The 23,921-nt window shown below is 41.9% G+C and overlaps 3 protein-coding genes and 1 pseudogene across 3 annotated transcripts; all 4 read right to left on the minus strand.

Moving 5' to 3' along the window:
- Nucleotides 1–200: 200 nt before the first annotated feature.
- Nucleotides 201–2,141, minus strand: LOC105922908 (odorant receptor 131-2). The gene has a single exon (XM_012858834.3). It carries the CDS (start codon nt 1,965–1,967, stop codon nt 1,017–1,019), a length of 951 nt encoding a protein of 316 aa, XP_012714288.2. The 5' UTR covers nt 1,968–2,141; the 3' UTR covers nt 201–1,016.
- Nucleotides 2,142–4,020: 1,879 nt separating this feature from the next.
- Nucleotides 4,021–5,349, minus strand: LOC105922910 (odorant receptor 131-2-like). Its single transcript, XM_012858836.2, has one exon. The coding sequence runs from the start codon at nt 5,122–5,124 to the stop codon at nt 4,165–4,167; it is 960 nt and encodes a 319-aa protein (XP_012714290.2). The 5' UTR covers nt 5,125–5,349; the 3' UTR covers nt 4,021–4,164.
- A 7,003-nt stretch (nt 5,350–12,352) lies between these two features.
- LOC105922909 lies at nt 12,353–14,215 on the minus strand (annotated as a pseudogene).
- Nucleotides 14,216–21,847: 7,632 nt separating this feature from the next.
- Nucleotides 21,848–23,101, minus strand: LOC118564443 (odorant receptor 131-2-like). The gene has a single exon (XM_036142610.1). It carries the CDS (start codon nt 22,945–22,947, stop codon nt 21,997–21,999), a length of 951 nt encoding a protein of 316 aa, XP_035998503.1. The 5' UTR covers nt 22,948–23,101; the 3' UTR covers nt 21,848–21,996.
- Between the last annotated feature and the right edge of the window lie 820 nt (nt 23,102–23,921).

Genomic DNA, 23,921 nt, shown 5'->3' on the forward strand with positions numbered 1-23,921 from the left:
TTGATGCTAAAAGAGAATTAAAATCCTTTTCACAGAACCACGATTTGGGTTGTCATCAGATTTAACCCAGAATCATCAAAAATACCAGAAATAAGTACTTTTAGTAAGAAAAACACATTTCTATTCAGAATAAACCTTTTCAACTGCATTACTGAAATAAATCACTTTTCAACGACATCATTTATTGAGATTAACTTGTTTGATATTAAAGTTCCAGTATTGTTTTGCCCATTACATTTTAATTTAAAATAATCACCAGAAACTAAGTTGGCCCCAAATGCTAAATATACATGAAATGTGCTGTCTGGATCTCATCTGGAGGTTCTGTGCTGGAAGAGGTAAACCCATCGTCCTTCCAGCCACTGGCGTCGCTCTGCCCAGCACAGGAGGTGGTGTCAGGCCCTGAACCCGGGACCATCACACAGAGACACACCAAGAGGAGCCAGAAAGGCGCCTGAAGCTGCAGCAGACAGAGAGCCGGCTCTCAGAGCTCCATGAGAAAACAGCAGACCTGGACGTCAGTCAGCAGCCAGCTCCCTGCAGGCTGTCTGATGAACGCCCAGCAGAGAACCAGATCACTACCTGCACATCTGCACTAATTCACACATGCATCCTTTATTCTGTAAAAGCTCTATTTATAATCACTGCAAACATTTCTGTTTCACTTTTTATAGATTTACATGTAAAACGTCCTGATTCAGAGCAAAGTGGAGCGGGAGTCAAATCCGTCTGTGCAGAGATTTGGTGAAAGTAGTTTCTGCTTCAGATTTGCACTAAAGTCTTAATCTGTGCCTGAAGCTCATCTGGAGCTCCTGGAGGCGACGGATGGAGGAAAGTTATGAAACACAGCACACTGTTTCTCAGAAAGCACTGCAAGACATAGTTCACTATCACATCTTTTTATTTTAATTTAAATAAGGAGAAACCTTTCTAAAAACGTTTAAAAAGATGCAATTTCAACATCAAAGGTCACAATTTTAAGAGTTATGAACACTTGGAAAGACAAAGGTAACATTTCAGCCTTTGGCTGCAACAACTTTGACTTTAATTCGACAGCTCAGATTGTGCAGAAGAACCGGTCTGATACTCTGATCTCTAAGGCCGTAGATAAGAGAACTTAAACACGTCGGAAATAAAATGATTAAAACATAAAGAAATTTATGTAATCGTGCAAATACATCCCTTGTTACAACTTTTATAATCAGTAGAAGCAGTGGGTTGAAAATGGTTGAGGACAGACTGAGACACAGCTGCACCATGTGCAGCAGCAGCGTGTTACGAGCCTTCAGAGCCGAAGATTTGTCCGTGGAGGCCGACCTGGCGGCTTTTATTACCCCTAAATATGAAGAAAGGATCACGACACCAGCGGAAACAAAGAGAAAAATAGTGAAGCCTCTGTTATAATCTTTAGACCGGGGGCCGAGCAGCATGGCCAGGTCGGAGCAGAAGTCGGTCATCTGCAGCGTCTCCTGCTTCTCAAAGGGGAAACCCAGCAGCAGGACGACGCCTGTGAGGTTGTGTAGAGAGCTGAAAGCCCAGAGAGCGATGACAGCCATCCTGGTGTTGTTGATGGTGATGATGGCCGCGTGCCTCAGTGGGTAACACACAGCTACGAACCTCTCCAGAGACATCACCAGCAGCGTGAGAGGAGAGATCACATTGGAGAGGGTTGCAATTCTGGTAATGGTGCCGCAAACAGGATAAGTCAGCCTGATTCTACAAACAGCGAGAAGAAAGAGAACCTGGGCGGTCATCAGCTGCACCGTGTCTGCAAAGAGGAGGTTATACAGCAGGATGTAGCGACAGGTGTCACAAAACACAGATTTACTCCTGAGCGTGAACATCATGGTGCCGTTGATGAAGAGGAAGATGCAGGAGGGGATGGTGACCAGGGTGAAGGTGATCACTCTCTCCAGGAAGTCCTGATACTGCAGCTCAGCCGAGACGTTGGACTGAGAGACGGACATGCTGCACAGCAGCAGAACAAAGAGCAGGAAGCTCTGACTCAGGTGTCTGCTGGGTTACTGACTGCTGCAGGACTTCATGCAGCCAGGTGGGCAGAGCTGCTCTGCAGGGCTGCCTTCACCCCACGTCTGATTTATCTGCTCTGATCTCACCTGCTTTTCACCTGATGCATCATCAGCGACACGTCACAGCCTGAGGAACGCACGTTCACGTCTCTGCTTCACCCAGAGAGAAAGAAGAGCCGCTGCCATGTAGGAGTTCACTGATGTTTTTACACACAATGCTGCCTGACATCTACGTCACATAAATGAGCCCAAATAACCCAGGATGCTTTTAAACAGGTAAAAATGTAGATAAACGTATCACCTGGATAAAGCAAGATGCATTAAACCTGGTGAACGCTGTCAGATACACAACAGGTCTCACGTCACAAAGCTTAGATGCTGATGGTTCCTGTTGAGCTGACGGCATCACGCTGCAGGATCTGGCTTTAACGTGGCGGATAAAAACCGACTGAAAGGCTCCACTGAGTTCTCCCTAAGATGAGTTTGTAAACCTCCGTTCACTCTTCTGTGTCTGACAGAAAATAAAGAGCCAGACGGACATAAATGGACTAAAACTGCACATTTATTCAGTTGTTCTTTATCTTTATTTAGGCTATGATCTGATATTAAAACAGGGGAGAAAAGAGAGAGAATCAGCCCGACAGAAATGTTGTTTTTCTCTCTGTCACTGTTTAAATCGTTCATCTGTGTCCAGGAATAACAGAAAGGTTAATAAATATGGTGGAAGAACGCTGCGTGTGTGAATTAGCAGCTCATATCGCTTCATTCACACTAAAGTGGCAGAAACGGTGCTTTGTTAACGGGGTTTCAGCAGGTTAGTGTTACAGTTACACATCATGCTGCTTTAAAAACTACGGCACTGTTTTCCTCAGAATGGTTCCAGCCTTTTTTCCAGGTTCTGATGGTTCTAATGGACCACTGAAGAAGAGGAAATCCTATGAGACTGTCTGAGAGACAGGTATGAGGACAGGTATGAGGACAGGTATGAGGACAGGTATGAGGACAGGTGTGAGGTCAGGTATGAGGACAGGTATGAAGACAGGTGTGAGGTCAGGTATGAGGACAGATGTGAGGACAGGTATGAGGACAGGTATGAGGACAGGTATGAGGACAGGTGTGAGGACAGGTGTGAGGACAGGTATGAGGACAGGTATGCGGACAGGTATGAGCACAGGTATGAAGACAGGTGTGAGGACAGGTATGAGGACAGGTATGCGGACAGGTGTGAGGACAGGTATGAGCACAGGTATGGGGACAGGTATGAGCACAGGTATGGGGACAGGTATGAGGACAGGTATGCGGACAGTTGAATTTTCCTGTTGGTTCAATGGTTCATGCTTTCATCACCGCCGCCCTGCTCCACCTCCACTCAGAGGACAGTTCTGTGGGAAACCAGCAGGTGTCGCTGTAGTCGCTCCACCTCCCAACATGGTCACTCTCCCCCATCCTGACCCCTGCAGCAACGCATAAACCCCCCCAGCGCTCATCCCCACACTTTGCTGCCGTTTTCTAAGTGTGTCTGTGAGCGAGTTATGCCTTTAAATCAGGTGAATTACACTTTAATTAAGTCAGTAAAAAAAATCCAGAATTCTCTCTAGAAAACAAAACAGAGCAAAACTGCCCTGGCTAATGTAGGCAACCAGCTTCTGTATGTCTGAAGTGTTGCAACACAAAAACATCGCTGAGGAGAAATGTTGTCTCTAATCTGCTCTGCTAATCATTCAGGTTCATTAGAGCCCCCCCCCCCCCCCGCTAGGGTAGGCAGGATAGGTGATGGATGAACTCGGAGGTTTTCCCCAGGCTGAACAGCCTGTTAATCAACAGCTTCTCATTAAAGGTTTAAGGTCAGTCTGACAGAATCATTTGAAAAACAAACTTGATTTTCATTTATTACATTTCCAGTCATAAGTTCAAATACAGCATTTTTATTCAATAAGAAATGTAGATAAAGCTTAAATGTTTTGTTTTAACAGACTATTCTGATCTGTCGCACAACAGAAAAAGCATTAAAACAAGAGTTTAGTTGATTACATTTTTTAACACATCTTTCTATAAGGGATGAATTAATCTGAAAACTGCATGACTGTCTTAACTTCTTGCACACATATGAAAGCCTTGACAAACTCTGAACTTCTCAGCCGCTGACTGCAGCAGTTTTACGTTTCAGTCGACAACAGAGGTGGCCCAGAAGAAGAGGTCTGATAGCCTGATCTCTCAGGCCATAAATCAGAGAGCTCAGACACCTGGGGAATAAAATCATCAATACATAAAGAAATCTATGCAGCCGTGAAAACACCACATGCGTAACAATCTTTCTAAGAGCCAGAAGCATTGGGCTGTAAATAGTTGCGGACAAAATAAGGCATAACTGCACCAAATGCAGCATCAGGGTTTTACGAGCCTTCAGCGCCGAAGCCTTGCCCGTGGACGCTGACCTGGCTGCTATAATTACGCCAGTGTAGGATAAAATGATTACTGCGGCGGCTGAAACAAACAGCAAACCAGTGAAAGCGTTATCATAAGTTTTGGACCTGGATCCAAGCCACATGGTGAGATCAGAGCACACATCGTTCATCTGCAGACTCTCCAGGTCCTCAAACGGAAAGTCCAGCACCAAAATAACACGCAGGGTATCGTGTAAAGAGCAGATAGTCCAAACCGCAGCGACCGCCAGCCGTGTGTTTCTGATGGTGACGATGGTAGCGTGCCTCAGCGCGAAGCACACGGCTACGTAGCGCTCCAGAGACATCACCATCAGCGTGAGAGGAGCGGCCACATTGGTGAAGTTGGCCAAAATGGTCAGCGTGCCACAAACCGGATACGTGAGTCTAATTCCACAGGCAGAGAGCAGGAAGAGGACCTGACATAGTACCAAATGTACAGTATCTGCAAACAGGAGGTTAAACAGCAGGATATACCGACAGGTGACACAAAACATGGCTTTGCTCCTGAGAGTGAACAGCATGGTGCAGTTAACGAAGAGAAACACGCAGGCAGGGATGGTGCACAGGGTGAAGGCGATCGCTCTCTCCAGGAACTCCTCATACGGCAGCTCAGCAGAGAAGTTGGACTGAAGCTGGACCGCAAACGACATTTCACAGGATATTCAAAATAAGTCAGGGTGAACCGTGCATTTCAGCAGCAAGGCGGTTCAAAGCGCTTTGCATCATGAAAACATAAAAGCATCATAAACACAGAGACACGGCCACAGTTGGAAGTGGAAATCAGGTGGAAACTTTGATATCAAAACAAAAATGCATGAAACACTTTAGCTGTAACAGTTTTCTAAGCATTTGGCTGTTTATTGTAGAATAAAGAAGTCAGCCTTGACTTATGCAGGTTCCCAGCAGTTCAAAGGTCCGTGTCTGCAGAGCTTCTCTTATCTCACTGTTCGTGTCCTCAGCGGATTCATCACATGTCCGCCTGTCATCAGCCTGTGACGTAATCTCCTCTAACTCTGCATCAGAACCAGCAGCTCAGCTTGATTTAGTGAAATCCTTTCAGATCTCGTTTTACTCGTTAACTATATGCAAAAACCTGCAAAAAATATATATTTAAGTTTAGTCTCCAATAGATCGTAATGATTATCAAAAATCATGCAGGTTTTACATCCTGGAGAACATGAAGGAAGGCTGCTTGGTGATGGTTTCATTCACTAAGATTCCCAGAAAGTTTGCCCAAAGCTTTCCTTTGCAGAGGAGCCGCATCTCCACCATCAGGGCCTCCTGGAAGATGTGCAAACTTTCTCTGTCGTTGCATAAAACTCTGGATTCAAGTAGCTTTACATATCAGGCAGGCCATTTCACTTTCTGGGTTTAATGTTCTCTTTAAACACAGTTTGAGATGTTAGCTTTTGATGTTTTTATTGTTTATTTTTGTGGGTCTGCATTTTTTCTTAGATTTTGCTAGGTTAAACGCTTTATTCTGTTTTGAATTACTGCGTTCTAGATTGTATAAATAATGCTGAGTTGAGAGTATTATTAGTTTTGAAAAAAGGGAAATATGGTTGTTTTGCAAACAGAATTTTTTAAAAATAGCTCAACACCATAACCCAATCTCTTTTCCCCTGACTTTAACAACTAAATATTGTAGCTGATTATAAAAGGCACAATATGAATTATCAGATTCACATCCAGGGAATCAAAACATTACAGATTATCAATAGTCTGCGGGTTTGTTTATCAGTGCAGATCTATATCCTCATTGGTGAATCAGGCTGAGCTTCATTAAGCCTGTATGGTCCCACATTTTCCCCTCAGCTGAAACACTCGAAGCACTCAGGGGTTCACGCTGCGTCTTTACGCTGATCCAGCTGCTGATGTTTACCTCTTTTCAGCTTTATAACCATCATCATCGTCACCTTTCACAGCGACAGGTTTCCCATCTCAGTCTCTGCCCTGACCAGACTAATCTCCTCTATGGCGCAGGGCGCTCTGGTGCGTAATTACTAAGCTGAAGGCTGAGTTTGAAGTTGTTCTCTGAGCGCGTTTTGGTTGTGGTCGGGACGGACAGAATGATTACTTTCTGCTTCGCTTTTAGTCCACTAATAGTCTTACATTGGGAATCCTATAGGAAATGTAGGACTTTTTATGTATTGCAACCCCAGTATTGATGAGTACAGACTCAGCTTTTTAAGCTCTGCGATCACTGCCTCCTAAGTGACGGTAGAAAAAAACCCCACTTTTTTTGGTAACGTCTGGTATCAGCATGATTTATAAGTAATGATACCGGTCTGAGGCGTTGAGGTAGGCGGATTTTACCCCCATTGGTGCACTGCCCGGGAGGGATAAACAGTGGGGAAAATGCATAAATAAAGACTCCTTTTCCTTTATAGGGAAGAGGAGGAATGATGGGTCTGAGCTAAAACCCCTGATGTTGCAAGTTCCTTAAAATTACCCTTAAAAGTGCGCACCTAAATTACATGTAACGTAATTATGCGCCCCTGGATTAAAGTGCAAGGCAGCAGCCCACCGCTGGTTCTGTGTGGTTAAAAACAAAAGAGCATGAAACACAGCTACTGACTCTCCTACTGACTTTAACTGCCATCTTTTGCTGCGGGTGTGAGGACATTAAACGTAGTGATTCACCTTTTGAATAGTGGCCGCTGATAAAAGCACCTAGCTCCGAGGGAAGGGAGGAGAGAGGAGCAGTTAGAGCGTTGAGGCACAGAAACTAGTTAAAAATGCAGAATTAATAAGAACGGAACTTATAAACAGACTAAGTGGCGTTTTAGACTGTATCTGGTCAGCAGATCTGTTTCTGATCCAGCGTGCAGCCATGACTGGTTCTGAATGAATGCTTCATCTGGCAGCAGCTCTCCTACTTCCCTGCTGCGTACGCAGTACCGGACGGTACCGGCTTACTTTCACCACTGGTTAAGATCAAAATTATTTATAACTCTGATCACTCTTCCTGCTGCTCTGTTAACACCAACTGTAGCAGGAATAATTACTGATGGCCACAAGCAGTGAAAGAAGCTGAAACAGCTCCACAGAAGTTGGGTTTAGACTGAGCTCTGATTGGACAGAGCTGTGAACGCATCATCCGGTGCCCAGATGAACCAGTGTTATTTTTCTGGGTGAGAAATGCCATGTGCTGCGTGTGAAGTCAGTGAAATGCGTGAGAGTTGAGAGTCCTGATTATTGGGCTGTCCGTGAAGCTAACAGCTAGCGTTAGCTCATGTTTGGGAGGTTTACTGACCTATGTTGCTCTCAAACATCCATGTTGTACTGTTAGCTTAGCACATACACCGTAATATTGACACCTTTCAGGGTAGCCAGCTACGGCGAAATGCGACGCCTGTTCCATATCATTCAACCTGTTAAGGATGCAATTGCATAATTGAATACGTTGCCTTACCAGATTAAAAGTCAGTTTTTAGTCTTGGATTTTGTAAAAAAAAAATAATAATAATCTAAATAAATGTGATAGTCCGACTTTATAGTGATGGGATTTATATTCTGGAGCGATTCATAGTCTGAAACACATGACAGTATTAAATAACTGAGGAGACAACAGATGGACATTACTTGCATACAAGTGAGAAGCCATCCTCTTCCGGTACCCAGAGAAAAGCACCGATCAGACCTGACATTATGCACGTTTTCATGTTTCTGAGCTTCTCTTTGTCCAGGGGTGATCTTATGTAGTCAGTGCAACACTCAAGATGTTTTTTCCCCTGTTTAATTTTATTCTATGGTCCTGCACATCTAGTAGGTCAATTTGTGCCATTCTCATTGCTCAAAATGCATCGTTTGCATCGCAGACAGTTAACTCGCTCCTGAACACACCTTTACATAGGGGCAACATATAAATCACTCGCTCCAGTTGCCTTGTTGGCATTTGGCATAGCTCTCAACTCTCACGCATTGACCGTGTGACACACGCATTTCATCAATTGCACACGCTCACACGCATTACTTTGAAAATCTCAATCTTACAATGAAAATCTCACTCTTTAAACGCACGCGTACGGACGCTTCACGTCATGGCGGAACCAATTTGCGGTGCAATGGTTTCCGCACGTCAATTAGTAGAGGTAACACAGCTGCAAGGACCGCCGGCGCGCAAACCAGTTTCCCTCATCCAAAGTGAAACAGTTGTACGGTCCGTGTTGTGTGCGAATTAAATGGTAAGTCGTCATGTGTTATTACAAACTGTAAAATGAAAGCAAAGTCCGTCTAAAATAGTGATCGACCGACAGCACCCCCCCCCCCCCCCCCCCCCCCCCCCGTTTGAGAGTCTGAATCGACCGACAGCACCCGTCACCCCCCCCCCCCCCCCCCCCGTTTGAGAGTCTGAATCGAACAACAGCACCGCCACCCCCCCCCCCCCCCCCCCCCCCGTCAACAATCTCACTCTCAACAGTCGTCAAAAGTTGAGAGGTATGGCATTTGGTGTTAACGTACTTTTAGAGGTGATATGTTTACTGCAGGTGAACCCGATATTCAGCCAGACACAGAGTTACTTTAAAAGGTTTAATGTGAGGATGAGTAGTGGCGGGTGAGGCAGACAAATTTAACCAGACTAGGCAGATGAATCTTGGCAGACGGTGCAGGCAGGCTGGGATGAGCAGGAGACCAGAGGATGCAGCTAGTGACAGAGCAGAATAGGCGATGAGAACCGGGGAACCACCAGAACAGGCAGAGCAAGCGGCTGGAACTCACAGAGAAACAGGCAGAGCTGCAGTATGTAGACACAGACGCCCCAGCAGAAGAGTCCAGCTGGCTGAGCACACATGAACTAGTAGAGCAAGAGCGCATCCCGCTGGACGATCTGACACGAGAAGAGCCGTTCTGGCAGCAATGAGTTGCTGAGGCAGGTATATGTAGGCTGGTGAACAGGTGAGCTGAGTGGACTAATTAGTAGCAACAGGTGGAGATGATCTAGAGTAGGGTGGTGGCGGATTGGATAGTGGCTGATGGCTGAGAGATGACAGGCAATAAGAAAAGTCCAGAAAAGTCCAAAGGCAAAATCATGACAGGTGACCTGGATGGTGAAGAGTTCATCAGAAACTGTTTTAGTCCTTAGAGAGCTTGACACTTGACTGGTACTTGGGTTAAAGCGTGTGTCAAACTCAAGGCCCGCGGGCCGAATCTGGCCCCTAAAGTCAATTTATCCGGCCATCAAGAGCCAAATAAGGCACATCATGTCATAAAGTAGAGGCATAAATCCTTTTAAATTGTATAAAGTGGCTAAAACTTTGCCTCCTGTAGCTAATGTTGATTTTTTAAACTGTGTAGTAACAGCATCCTGCCACTAGATGTCAGTTTCCCACAACACGTTAAAACAACCCAGAGAAAAAGTGATGCAGAATGATGAGTTTAAAGTGTAACCTTACACCAATATCAACAGTTTTTTTGCAGATAAACTGTATAAACTGGGCCTAAGGTTCTACTGTTATGTTACTGTGCATTTTTTATATTTCTATGTGAACTGAAATGAAATTCTGAAATCAAAAGTATCATTTATACACATGTAACCGGCCCTTTTCATGACTCCGTGATACCAAAGTGGCCTAACATAGAAATCAGTTTGACACGCCTGGGTTAAATTTAAATTTAAATTCTGACAAGACAGAAGTTGTAATCTTTGGGCCAGAGTCTTCAAAAAATAAAGTTCTTAATCAATCACTTAATCTGGATGGCATTAACTTGGCCTCTGGTAATAAAGTTAAAAATCTTGGTGTTATTTTTGACCAAGACATGTCATTTAAATCCCATATTAAACAGATTTCCAGAGTTTCCTTTTTTCACCTCCGGAATATCGCCAAAATTAGAAACATTCTGTCCAGGAGTGATGCTGAAAAACTAGTCCATGCATTTGTTACTTCAAGGCTGGACTATTGTAATTCTTTACTATCAGGAAGTCCACAAAATGCAGTTCAAAGCCTTCAGCTGATTCAAAATGCTGCAGCAAGAGTTCTGATGAAAATCAACAAGAGGGATCATATTTCTCCTGTTTTAGCTTCCCTTCATTGGCTTCCTGTTAAATCAAGAATAGAATTTAAAATTCTCCTTCTAACGTATAAAGCCCTTAATAATCAAACTCCATCATATATCAGAGCTCTGATTACTCCGTATGTTCCTAACAGAGCACTTCGCTCTCAGACTGCAGGTCTGCTGGTGGTTCCTAGAGTCTCTAAAAGTAGAATGGGAGGCAGATCCTTTAGCTATCAGGCTCCTCTCCTGTGGAACCAACTCCCAGTTTTGGTCCGTGAGGCAGACACCCCGTCTACTTTTAAGACTAATCTTAAAACTTTCCTTTGTGACAAAGCTTATAGTCAGAGTGGCTCATGTTACCCTGAGCTACCTCTATAGTTATGCTGCTATAGGCTTAGGCTGCTGGAGGAAATCAGGGTCTAATTTTCTCACTCTACTGATTTCTACTGTTCTTCAGTCTACTGTTCTCCAGTTTTGCATTGTATTACATTGAAATGACTATCGTCATTTCAGCTTTTAACTTTTTGCTCTCTCTCTTTTTCTTCATAGTAGGTACACCTGGTCTGGCGTTCTGTTAACTGTGACATCATCCAGAGAAGACGGCTCACCCGCTACTTCCATCTAATGTAGAACAGATTACTAGATCAATGTGTGCTTCTGTGCTTTTTTGTCTCTCTTGTTGTGTCTCTGTTCTGTCTTCTGTAACCCCAGTCGGTCGAGGCAGATGACCGTTCATACTGAGCCCGGTTCTGCCGGAGGTTTTTCCTTCCCGTTAATGGGTGGTTTTTCTTCCCACTGTCGCTTCATGCTTGCTCAGTATGAGGGATTGCAGCAAAGCCATGTACAATGCAGACGACTCTCCCTGTGGCTCTACGGTTCCCCAGGAGTGAATGCTGCTTGTTGGGACTTTGATGCAATCAACTGGTTTCCTTATATAGGACATTTTTGACCAATCTGTATAATCTGACCCAATCTATATAATATGATTGAACTTGATTTTGTAAAGTGCCTTAAGATGACATGTTTCATGATTTGGCGCTATATAAATAAAATTGAATTGAATTGAATTGAATTGAATTAAAGGACTTTATGGTATTATGGTAAGTAACATTCAACCAACAATCTGTTTGATCACTTTATTCAACAAGGGGAGACATTATATTTATACACTGGTTGGTTTGGACATAATTTTTTCTTCATAAAATGAAATGTTCCTCAGCCAAAAACCTCTTTAAATAATTATTTTGTGAATAAATGACCAACCGTTCTCTCCTGTTTTGTTGTTGTCTGACTCATCTGTTTGCATCATGTTAGAGGGACATTCAGGTGTCTAAGCTGCCAGGGGAGTGACTGATGGACAGGTATGATGAGTTAATCTGGTTGGATAAAGAATGGCACAAAACTGGTTGGACAGAGAATCTTTAAGTAACCAATCAGAGACCAGCCTGAATTCACATGAATCCTATAGGTTGAAAACACTCATCTGTGCCGTGCTCCTCACAGCATTCACAAAAAAAAAAAAAAAAAAAAAAATAGTAATTTGGGGTTATTTTACAATTCACGTTTTCAGATAATTACTTTTTATTTTGTAATTTATGTTTACTGTGTCCACTTTTTTCCTGCAATTCTGAAGGGCAGCACCCTAGCGCCCCCTATTGACACACTACTGCTGATCAGTATGATGTTTGCTTAATAAATGATCGTTTACCTTCTTTAGTGAACAACATAAAGTCTTACTAGGCCTCTATGGCACAGAAATATCTCTTTCATCAAACAAAGGAGGAAATATAACTTGTAACAGAATTTTATTAAAGTGAAAAGACACTTCATTTAACAATTTTATTAATATTTAGGGATGAATTTTGACAAGTTGTGTGAGAGCTGACCCTCTGCACATAGACGTAGGGAGTAAAGTCAGCAGTTACCAATAATTTAAACATCTTTTTCATGGGTATGTTCATAGATGTCAGAATAAACATGTTCTAATAAGAGTATACATTTCAAATACTGACATGTAGGGATGTAATGATGGCACTAGATTATTCAATATTAGTCATAAGATATTTCTAATTAAGGGAGGAATCTGAAAAAAAGCTTTTCACTAGTTGTCAGAAGGACTTTCCTGGTGAAATGACCAGCGCTCCTACAGCCTGGAGGCTTTTTGTTTGACGGTGGACAAACAGGAAGGAGTCAGAGAGAGAAGGAGAGGACAGCCGGGGAATGGGTCGACCCGGCTGAGCCCGGCACAGCGGTGCTGAGCACTGACAGGTGTAGGATGTGCATGGTGCATTCACAGGAGAACCCTTAATGAATAGAGATCTATCAAACCTTTATCCTAATTGTGAAAACTAAAAAAGAAAACAGATTTGGTGCTTTTTAGCATCTGTTTGAAAATGAAAACATCTAAATCAGACAGACTGGAAGTAGATTATCCCACAGCAAATAGAAAGTTTAAAAAAACAATTTGTGATCGGTGAAACTTTTGCTTCTTTGCAAATGCCAAAAATGACCATATTACACCTATTTTTGACATTAGGACCTGATTGATTTAAAATTCAATTCCTGAATTGTTAAAAATTCACCTTCTTAGTTTTTAAATATATATGCTAAGAGCTCATCTTGTCACATCAACTAAAAATAATAATCTCTAGACCCTAACCCGTCGGCAGCATAGGCGGTGTAATAAAACAGGTCTGATGGTCTGGTCTCTCAGGCCGTAGATTAAAGAAGTCAAACACCTGGGTAAGATGATAAAAAGCACATAAAAAACATTCTGGACCCACACAAACACGAGTCTCCTTACGGTCCTTGCCAGGCCTGCGAGCAGCGGGTAGTAAATCGTATGCGACAGACTGAGGCCCAGCTGAACTAAGTGCAGCAGCAGGGTCTTACGGGCTTTACGGGCCGACCCTTTATCTGTAGAGGCTGACTTAGCTGCAATTACAACTCCAGTATAAGAGCAAATCACAGCTAAACCGGCTGAAATAAACACTAAGGGCAGTGTATGCTTTATCATAATATTCACCCAACGAGTTTGGAAACCAAGCCACATCTGTGCAATAGTCCGGCATCAAGACACTCCCCAAGTTTTCAAGGGAATGTTCCAATAAAAACAGATTTCTGGTGACATTATTGAGCGAGCTAACAGCCCAGGTAGCAATAACAGCCACTGCGGTGTTTCTGGTAGTGATGATGGAAGCGTGCCTCAGTGGGTGGCAGACGGCTACGTATCTCTCCACAGACATGACCACCAGAATGAGAGGAGACATTCCAGCAGTGAGATTAGCTATGGTTGTTATAGTACCACAAAGAGCGTAGGTCAGCTTGACTCTGCTCACAGCGAGGAGGAACAGGACCTGAGTCACCACCAGCTGAGCAGTATCTGCAACAAGGAGGTTATACAGAAGAATATAGCGACAGGTGTACCGGAACACAGGTTTGCTCCTCAAGCAGAACATCAAGGTGCCATTAATGAAGAGAAAGAAGCAGGCTGGCGCTGTGGACAGGAAGGACACTACGATTCTTTCCAGCACGCTCTGGTACTGCTGTTCAGTCGTGCTGTTTAAGGGCAGAGACATAGCAGGCAACGTTTAAAACATGAGGCTGAGAAACAAAAGCAACGTGAAGACACCACAGCTGGAGAAAGAGACGCCAACAGGCTGTGTGCAGCTGGCCGACAGCGTTCCTCCTGGGCAGAGCAGGTCTGCAGGGCTTCTGAGGCTTCCTGCGTTTTATGAGTTTTGACCCACCGGCCTCATCACATGACTGATCACATGACTCTGTTAGGGGATCACCACGTCATTAATGCTCCTCTGTTTTTCAGACATACTGTAGAACGGCTTCTAATCCACAACAAACCGTTTAAATGCATTAAACTCACACCAAGCCACTGGGATTGCAACTCACAGCTGCAACTTTTTCAAAATGTTTATACGGCACAACATTTCAGTTAAAGTTGTGTTACTAAGTGCATTTTAGAGTGTTTTTTTCCCCCCAACTTTATTTATTGAACATTTTGAACATAAGACAGACATTATTGGGACAAATTCAAAGTATCAATACAATCTCGATGTCACAGATCGATCAACCCCCAATCCACCCTGGCTTCCCACCCCACCCACAAGCCAAAAAATTAATAAATAAACAAATAAACAAATAAACAAAAAATATATATATATCTAAATAAAAAGTATAAAGAGAAAAACAGATAAAAAAAGGGGTAGACATGAATGTAAATGTAGATAGATAAGTAGAGATCATGTTAGGCATTCAAGTATCCTCAGGGTCAAGAAGATTTAAAGAGTCAAAATACCTAAGAAAAGGGTCCCATGTAGCCTGAAATAACTTTATGGAGCCTCTAAGAGAAAACCTCAATTTCTCTACTTTGAGTAGAGAGTACTAAAGCACCTCTCGAATTCAGCAGGCATGTGAAGGGGGTTGAGAATCTTTCCAGTTAAGTAAGATCAACCTACGAGCTAAAAGCGTGGTAAATGCTATGGCCCACTCCATTCCTTTAGGCAAGTTAGAAGCAGGGGGGATCCCAAAGATTGCAGACATTGGATTGGAGACAACCAGAGAACCATATGCTTCAGACAGTGATTTAAAAATCCCTGTCCAGAATAGTTTCAACACGGGACATGACCAAAACATGTGTGAGTGATTGGCAGGCGAGAGTTTACATCTGCCACAGGCATCATTTACAGAAGAATAAATTTTCGCTTGTCGGGAATTGGTATAATGAGCCCTGTAAACAACTTTGCATTGAATTAGTCTATGGTGGGCACAGATGGAAGATGAATAAACTAGAGCCAGTGCAGATGTCCATTTTTGTTCTGTGAATGCAATGTTAAGACTCTCCTCCCAAGCTGATTTAACTGCGTTTGCGGGTGTTGAGGTTTCTGACCAAATAAGCTTATAGAGTGTCGAGATACATCCTCTAAGATTAGGATCAATTACGAGAAGAGAGTCTAATAAGGTTTCTGGGGGGCGATTCGGAAAGTAAGGGAACAACTTCTTAACATAGTCACGGACTTGGAAAAAACGAAAAAAGTTGTGTTTTGGAAGATGGTATTTGACAGACAACTGTTCAAAAGAAGAGAAAATGTTTTCAGAATAGAGATCTACTATTGACTTGATACCACTATCATGCCAGATTTTATATGCTAAATCTTGGGACGGTTCAAACGTACAGTTTTTAAACACTGATGTCAGAGCGGATGGATTTGAGAGGCCAAGCTGTTTCCTAAACTGAATTTTAGAGTGTTTTTTAATCAATTTTCCATCAAGACTTTTAGTATTTACCTTCAGCTAAGGCCTTTATACTCCGAGGAGTAGTTTAGTGTTTGGATTACATTTATTATGTTTATTGTGTCAAAACCACTAAACAGCACCTCAGAGAAACATAGATATTATACCAAGCCATCTTTAATTAAAGAACAGTATGAGGACTTGAAACTCAAAGAAAAAGAGAGAGAGCAAAAAGTTAAAAGCTGAAATGACGACAGTCATTTCAATGTAATGCAATGCAAAACTGGAGAACAGTAGACTGAAGAACAGTAGAAATCAGTAGAGTGAGAAAATTAGACCCTGATGTCCTCCAGCAGCCTAAGCCTATCACAGCACAACTATAGAGATAGCTCAGGGTATGAGCCACTCTAACTATAAGCTTTGTCAAAAAGGAAAGTTTTAAGATTAGTCTTAAAAGTAGACAGGGTGTCTGCCTCACGGACCAAAACTGGGAGTTGGTTCCACAGGAGAGGAGCCTGATAGCTAAAGGATCTGCCTCCCATTCTACTTTTAGAGACTCTAGGAACCACCAGCAGACCTGCAGTCTGAGAGCGAAGTGCTCTGTTAGGAAAATACGGGGTAATCAGAGCTCTGATGTATGATGGAGCTTGATTATTAAGGGCTTTATACGTTAGAAGGAGAATTTTAAATTCTATTCTTGATTTAACAGGAAGCCAATGAAGGGAAGCTAAAACAGGAGAAATATGATCCCTCTGGTTGATTTTCATCAGAACTCTTGCTACAGCATTTTGGATCAGCTGAAGACTTTGAACTGCATTTTGTGGACTTCCTGATAGTAAAGAATTACAATAGTCCAGCCTTGAAGTAACAAATGCATGGACTAGTTTTTCAGCATCACTCCTGGACAGAATGTTTCTAATTTTGGCGATATTCCTGAGGTGAAACAAGGAAACTCTGGAAACCTGTTTAATATGGGATTTAAATGACATGTCTTGGTCGAAAACAACACCAAGATTTTTTACTTTATTACCAGAGGCCAAGTTAATGCCATCCAGATTAAGTGATTGATTAAGAACTTTATTTTTTGAGGACTCTGGCCCAAAGATTACAACTTCTGTCTTGTCAGAATTTAAATGCAGGAAATTTAAAGTCATCCAGCTTTTGATGTCATCAAGACATGACTGCAGTCGAAGTAACTGATTGGATTCATCAGGATTTATGGATAAATATAGCTGAGTGTCATCAGTATAACAGTGGAAATTAATCCCATGCTGTCTGATAATTTTGCCAATCGGAAGCATATATATAGTAAATAGAATTGGTCCAAGGACTGAACCCTGTGGTACTCCACAAGTGACCCTAGAGTTTGAGGAAGATTTATTATTAACATGAATAAACTGGAATCTGTCCGACAGATAAGATTTAAACCAGCCTAATGCTTTTCCCTTAATCCCTACAGTATGCTCAAGTCTTTGTAGGAGAATATTGTGATCAACTGTATCAAATGCAGCACTGAGATCTAACAGGACAAGTATAGAAACAAGTCCATTATCTGAGGCCATGAGAATATCATTAGTGACCTTCACCAGAGCTGTTTCAGTGCTATGATGAGCTCTAAAGCCTGACTGAAACTCCTCAAGTAGGTCATTACTTTGTAAATGTTCACATAGTTGATTAGCAACTACTTTCTCAAGAATTTTAGATAAGAAAAGAAGATTAGATATAGGTCTGTAGTTTACTAACTCATCTTGATCAAGAGATGGTTTCTTAAGTAAAGGTTTAATAACAGCTACTTTAAAAGCCTGTGGTACATATCCATTTACCAAGGATAGATTAATCATGTCTAAAATAGGACCACTGATCAGAGGGAATACCTCCTTAAACAACTTGGTTGGGATTGGGTCTAACATACATGTAGAAGGTTTAGATAAAGCTAAAATTTTAGATAGCTCAGAAAGCTCTACTGCTTTTAAACAGTTCAGACACTGCCCAGTGTCTGAACTGTACTAAGAGCTGTACTAAGCTGTACTAAGAGCTAAGGGAATGGATGGATCAACGGAGCTATGACTCTGTGTAAGTTTGGCAACTGTACTGAAGAGAAATCTAGGATTATTCTTATTCTCCTCAATTAATGATGAAAAATATGCTGCTCTAACTCTGCGAAGGGTCTTGTTATACAACAATAGACTGTCCCTCCAGATTAGGTAGGATTCCTCTTGGTGTGTAGAGCGCCATTTTCTCTCCAATTTCCTAACATTGTGCTTCAAGGAACGCAGCTCTGAATTAAACCAAGGAGCAAGCTTCCTGTGAATAATCACCTTCTTTTCCAAGGGAGCTACATTGTCTAATGCAGAATACAATGACGAAGTCATACCGTTTACAAAGACATCTATTTGTGAATTGGAAGAAACAACATTGCTGCTATCTGCAGGGTATTTCTGCAATACTAACGATATTAAGAGGGAGACAGACTTTTTAAAGTTTGATGCAGCATTGTCCGATAAAGATCTACTATAATGGAACCCTCTTTTGGGGGTGGAGAACTCAGTTAGATTAAACTCAAATGTTATTAAAAAATTATCAGATAGGACAGGGTTCTGAGGAAATACTGTTAATTCTTCACAATCAATGCCATATGTCAGCACAAGGTCTAAAGTATGGAGCCAAGAGTGCGTCGGTTTATGCACATTTTGAGCAAAACCAATTGAATCTAGGATAGTTTTAGAGGCTACACTAAGGTTATCACATTCTGTGTCAACATGGATGTTAAAATCACCCACTATAATAACCTTGTCAGTGTTTATCACCAAATCAGATAAGAAGTCTGACAACTGATCCAAAAACTGAGAGTAAGGGCCTGGTGGACGATACAAAACACCAAACAGAAGAGGTTTTATTGCTTTGCAGTTTGGATGAGGGAAACTGAGGGTTAAATGTTCAAAAGAACTGTAGTTATTAATTGGCCTGGGACTAATTAATAAATCAGACTGAAAGATGGTTGCCACTCCTCCTCCTCTTCCCACAGATCTGGGAATGTGGAAATTTGAATAATTGGAGGGAGTTGACTCATTTATACTAACGTAGTCCTCTTGTAGCCAGGTTTCTGTGAGACAAAATAAATCAATCTGTTTATCAGAAATCAATTCATTAACTAACAAAGTCTTTGGAGGGAGAGACCTTTTATTTAATAGACCACATTTAATTGTTTTATTTTTAGGTTCAAGGTGAACCGTATTGATTTTTATGCTTTGTTCTTTTTAGATAAGTTTTTGATCTGTTAAGTTTTGGCCGTGACCGAGTGTCATTACCGCGAGCGTGAATAACAATCTTACTGTATTTACGCTTATCCTTAGCCAGCAGTTTCAGGTAAGATTCTATGTCCCCCGTTCTGGCCCCTGGCAGGCATTTAACTATGGTCCCTGGTGTCTCTAGTGCCACGTTTCTGACTATTGAGCTCCAAATCACCAGGATCGGCTTCTCAGCGGGTGTGTCGCTGAGTGGGGAAAATTTGTTAGAAACGCAGACGGGTTGGTGGTGAACTGGGGGCTGAAATCTAGAGCTATGCTTCCTACGAACTGTCACCCAGCCGGCCTGCTTACCCGGCTGCTCGGGTGCTTCTGGAGGACCACTAAGTGAAGTGACGCTAGGTCTATGTGGCTCCGCACTAGCAAAGGGGCGGCTATGAGCTGGTTTTTCCATAGCACGGAGCCGGGTCTCTAATTCTGACACCCTCGCCTCCAAAGCTACAAAAACACTACATTTATTACAAGTACCATTATCACTAAAGGAGGCAGAGGAATAGCTAAACATCTGACACAGAGAGCAGGAGATAAGGGCAGACTTAGTCAGAGACGGAGAAGCTGAAGTAATAGTAGGAGAGGAAGCCATTGTGGAGCTAAAGCTAGGCTAGGCTAAAGCTAGGCTAGCGCCCTTCTACCACGCCAAGAAAGCAAACCGTGAAACACGAGGAGTTCCCAAGCGTGATGTGCAGCAACAGAAAATGTTTTAAAAGTGCTTATGTGTTAGAAACAGATGTTACAGCAAAGAGATTAAAGATAAAAGCGAGAGAATCTGGAGCAACAAACCGTTGCTCACGCAGTGAAAACAGGAAGTGATACAATACGCATTACCTCAAACAGGATGTTTCAGTTAGAATAGTTTTCAGTTGGTGCAATATTAATATCAGATATCGATATCGGCCTAAATTTTCATATCGGTGCATCCCTAATCCAAAGCACAAGCTGTGAGTGAAGGTGAGCACAACTATATTTAGGTGATAACAGCCAACCTTACTACGTACTAAAAGCTCCTTTTCTGCCAATGGAGCAATATCCCATTACCCATAAGCCTAATTATGTCCAGATGCTGAGGCTCCATTGCTTTCCTCCTCTCCTCACAGTTGGTCGGCCATTTGTAGCGAGTCTTGCATTTCAGAAACTGCCAAGTCAACCTTCTGAAACCAAAGCTTGTACCCTGGAAAAAAGCCCCAAAGATAAGGATTCTCAAATTTTATGTTCAAAGGTTTAAATCTGATTTCTGGATAAGGTTGACAGTCCAGAACAACCACAGATGATTAAATCTTGTTGATTAAATTTGCATTCAACTGACAAGCTAAAACCAATAACAGCAGAAACAAATGAGTGATTCTGCCCTAGACCTTGGACCTGATAAAGTTTGTTTTTCCAGACTTCATTTAATTTAATTATTTTCTAAATTCAATCTTCCTTTTCATGTATTATGAATCAAATAGCGTCGTTGACTTTAAAAAGTATCTACTCATATGCTTAATGTAATTAATGTTAATGCTACAACAGCAAATTTACCCAGATTTGTTAGGGATTTAATGTTTTTGTAGACCTGCTGAATATGTTATTTTAGGTATTTATTTCATAAAACTGTTGCACAAAATTCACCAGAAACTCAAACAACTGTCTTTTCTGAGACAGAAAAATTCCTCAGACACACTTAAATTTTACACGCTCATTGTGAGAAAGTAACAATCTTGATTATGCAAAGTTGCTGAAGAGTTAAACCAACAACTTAAAACACGTCAGATTACACACCTGCTCGCTGTAATCGCCTGTTCATGATTTCATCATGATTTATAGTTGTTACCCTGTTGGGTTTATCCGGTGCTCTTAAGTGCTCTGAAAGGCACTTTTAAATAAAGTGTATCATTATTAAAACACGTGTAGCTTTTTTGTTTATTAGACAGACAATGACAACCAGACTCTGCACATTTGCACCGCAAAAATGGAACTAAAAATAAGTAAAATTTTCTTAAAATGAGTGTATCTGTCCTTGATTTGAGTGGATAAATAAGATTATCTGCCAATGGAATACGATTTTTGCACTTAAAATAGGAACAATCCATCTCCATCATCTTATTTCAAGTGCAGGATGTCTAATTATCTTATTTTAGGGGTCAAAATACTCACTCTATTGGCAGGTAATCTTATTTACCAGCTCAAATCTAGGGCAAAAACAGACATTTTAAGAACATTTTGCTTATTTTTAGGTCTGTTTTTGCAGTGTGGCTTCAAAAAGTCAATAAACATGCCTCTCAATCAGCTCAGGAGCTATATAATATACCAAGCTATTTATGCCTTAAATTCTGCAATTCAGCCCAGATTTTCTGAACCATAGCTGGGTCCAGATTGACGTTCTGTTCCATTCAGAGTCTGGACCACTCAGAAAGATTGCCCTGATCTAACAGACAAACTGAAACTGCTCCAACACATTAATGCTGCAGTTCCACACATGTTCCTGAATTATTTTAGCAAAGATTAGAATAAAAAAGGATGACATATACATAAACATTTTATTTAGCCTTTAGGAGAACATTTTAACCTCAACTTGAATTCTATAGAGGAAACAATAAACAGTAATATAGCAACAGAATTAACATAATTACCATAAAATGGCATCAGTTAAGGCAAAAACAACACAGGAAAACAGTAAGAAAAGGAGTTTTTCTTCACTGAGATTTTTAAAAGTAGAAGCTGCATGTTGAGACAATTAGCATATTTCTTTAAGGCAGTTTACCATTTGAAAACATGTTTAAACTACAGAAACATCAAAAACATTCACCACAATGTATGACTTTTCAAATAGCAGTAACAAACACATATATTTCTACATCTTGTGTCATACTGGGCACCAGGTCTTGTAAAACAAAAATAAATGTGACGCTATAATTTTAGATGGTGGAATATATTTGTGATGAGTGAACTTTACCCCTTTGCCATTTATTTTACTGCAACAGAACAAATCAGCTTCTAGGCGCTGATTTTAGCTCTGAGTCGACAGCACAGATAATACAGCAGAACAGGTCTGATGGTCTGATCTCTCAGCCCATAGATGAGGGAGCTCAGACATCTGGGGAAGATTATGAGACAAACATAAAACACATTTTGAATCCACAGAAGTGCCACTCTTGTCAGAACCTTGGAAAGAGCGATGATGAGCGGGTTGTAGATGGTGGAGGAAAGACTGAGGCCCAGCTGAATCAGGTGCAGCAGCAGGGTGTTACGGGCCTTATGAGCTAAAGCTTTATCTGTGGAGGCCGACCTGGCGGCTATAATCACACCCACATAGGAGAAAGTGGCAGCAACACCAGCTGACACAAACACAACACAAGTATAGGCTCTGTCATATTCACTGGTGAGAGCACCAAGCACCAATGCCAGGTTAGAACAAAGGTCCTTCATGTGCCAGATCTCCATTCTGTCTAAAGTGAAGTCCACAAACAACAGAACACGAGTGAGGTTGTTCAATGAACTGACAGCCCAGATTGCAACGACCGCCACAGTTGTGTTCCTGATGGTGATGATGGCAGAGTGCCTCAGTGGGAAGCACACAGCCACGTATCTCTCTAAAGGCATCACCACCAGGGTTAGGGGAGAAATCCCAGTCGTGAGATTGGCTAGCATACTGAGAACGGTGCACAGCGAATACGCCAGTTTTACTCTGCAGACAGACAGCAGGAACTGCACCTGACTCTGCGCCAGCTGGACAGTGTCTGCCAGAAGGAGGTTGTACAGAAGAACGTAGCGACACGTGTCCCGAAACACAGCTTTGCTCCTCAGAGTGAACAGGATGGTGCCATTAATGTAGAGAAAAATGACGGACGGGACTGTAGACAGGGTGGAAATCAGAACTACCCGTAATAGATTCTGACTCTCAGTCACTGCAGTCATGTTAGACTCCGACTGGGACGCATTCAACATGGTGGTCAGGTCAAAAATAGTTAAAATGCACCCACTGGTTTCATGAATACAGAAAATAATGCAGTTAGTCTTCAGAAAGGTTTAAATACAAACATCTCGTCAACACAAATTACTGTTAGCTTACAAAAAGAAAGTCCAGAGTCATGGAAATACAACGAAGCTGCTCACAGCCGGCTTTAATGTCAAGGTGGTGATCTGACTTTTCCTTACTTCGGAGAACAAGTTCTGCTCTCATTAAATGTCCACATGACACGTCAGCAGCATTCACCAATGAACGAGCTAATCCCTCTGGTGCAATCACCAGACGGATTAGCTCAGGCTTCAGAGCTCATCATAGCACTGAAACAGCTCTGGTGAAGGTCACTAATGATATTCTCATGGCCTCAGATAATGGACTTGTGTCTGTACTTGTCCTGTTAGATCTCGGTGCTGCATTTGATACAGTTGATCACAATATTCTCCTACAAAGATTTGAGCATACTGTAGGGATTAAGGGAAAAGCATTAGGCTGGTTTAAATTTTACTCTCTCTCTTTACTCTCTTCACTATATATATGCTTCTGATCGGCAAAATTATCAGACAGCATGGGATTAATTTCCACTGTTATGCTGATGACACTCAGCTATATTTATCCATAAATCCTGATGAATCCAATCACAATCAGCAATTGCATTGCGGTATGCCATTGGGTAGGTGTTAGGACTATTGCATTGCTGTAGTTACCTATTTGCGGTCACCCCAGGTTCTTTTATCTGATAATGTGGTGTTTCTATTGTAGACTTCTGTTGTAATAAAAGCGTCTTGAAACCGTAACTATATTTTATCATATTTAATCTAAAAAGCGGATGGATGTTTACAGCTACAGTACTGGACTCACAACCCAACGCAACAGGTGCCAGAGAGCCCTGTTCATTCCTCACACAGACATTAAATAGGACCCATTATGTACACCCATTCAGGGGCGTGCACAGTAT

The sequence above is a fragment of the Fundulus heteroclitus genome, chromosome 11 (assembly GCF_011125445.2).
Source record: "Fundulus heteroclitus isolate FHET01 chromosome 11, MU-UCD_Fhet_4.1, whole genome shotgun sequence".
NCBI lineage: Eukaryota > Metazoa > Chordata > Actinopteri > Cyprinodontiformes > Fundulidae > Fundulus > Fundulus heteroclitus.

What these genes read in the sequence shown, in the direction of transcription:
- LOC105922910 (XM_012858836.2), bottom strand. Translation starts at nt 5,124, where the DNA reads ATGTCGTTTGCGGTCCAGCTTCAGTCCAACTTCTCTGCTGAGCTGCCG.
- LOC118564443 (XM_036142610.1), bottom strand. Translation starts at nt 22,947, where the DNA reads ATGTTGAATGCGTCCCAGTCGGAGTCTAACATGACTGCAGTGACTGAG.
- LOC105922908 (XM_012858834.3), bottom strand. Translation starts at nt 1,967, where the DNA reads ATGTCCGTCTCTCAGTCCAACGTCTCGGCTGAGCTGCAGTATCAGGAC.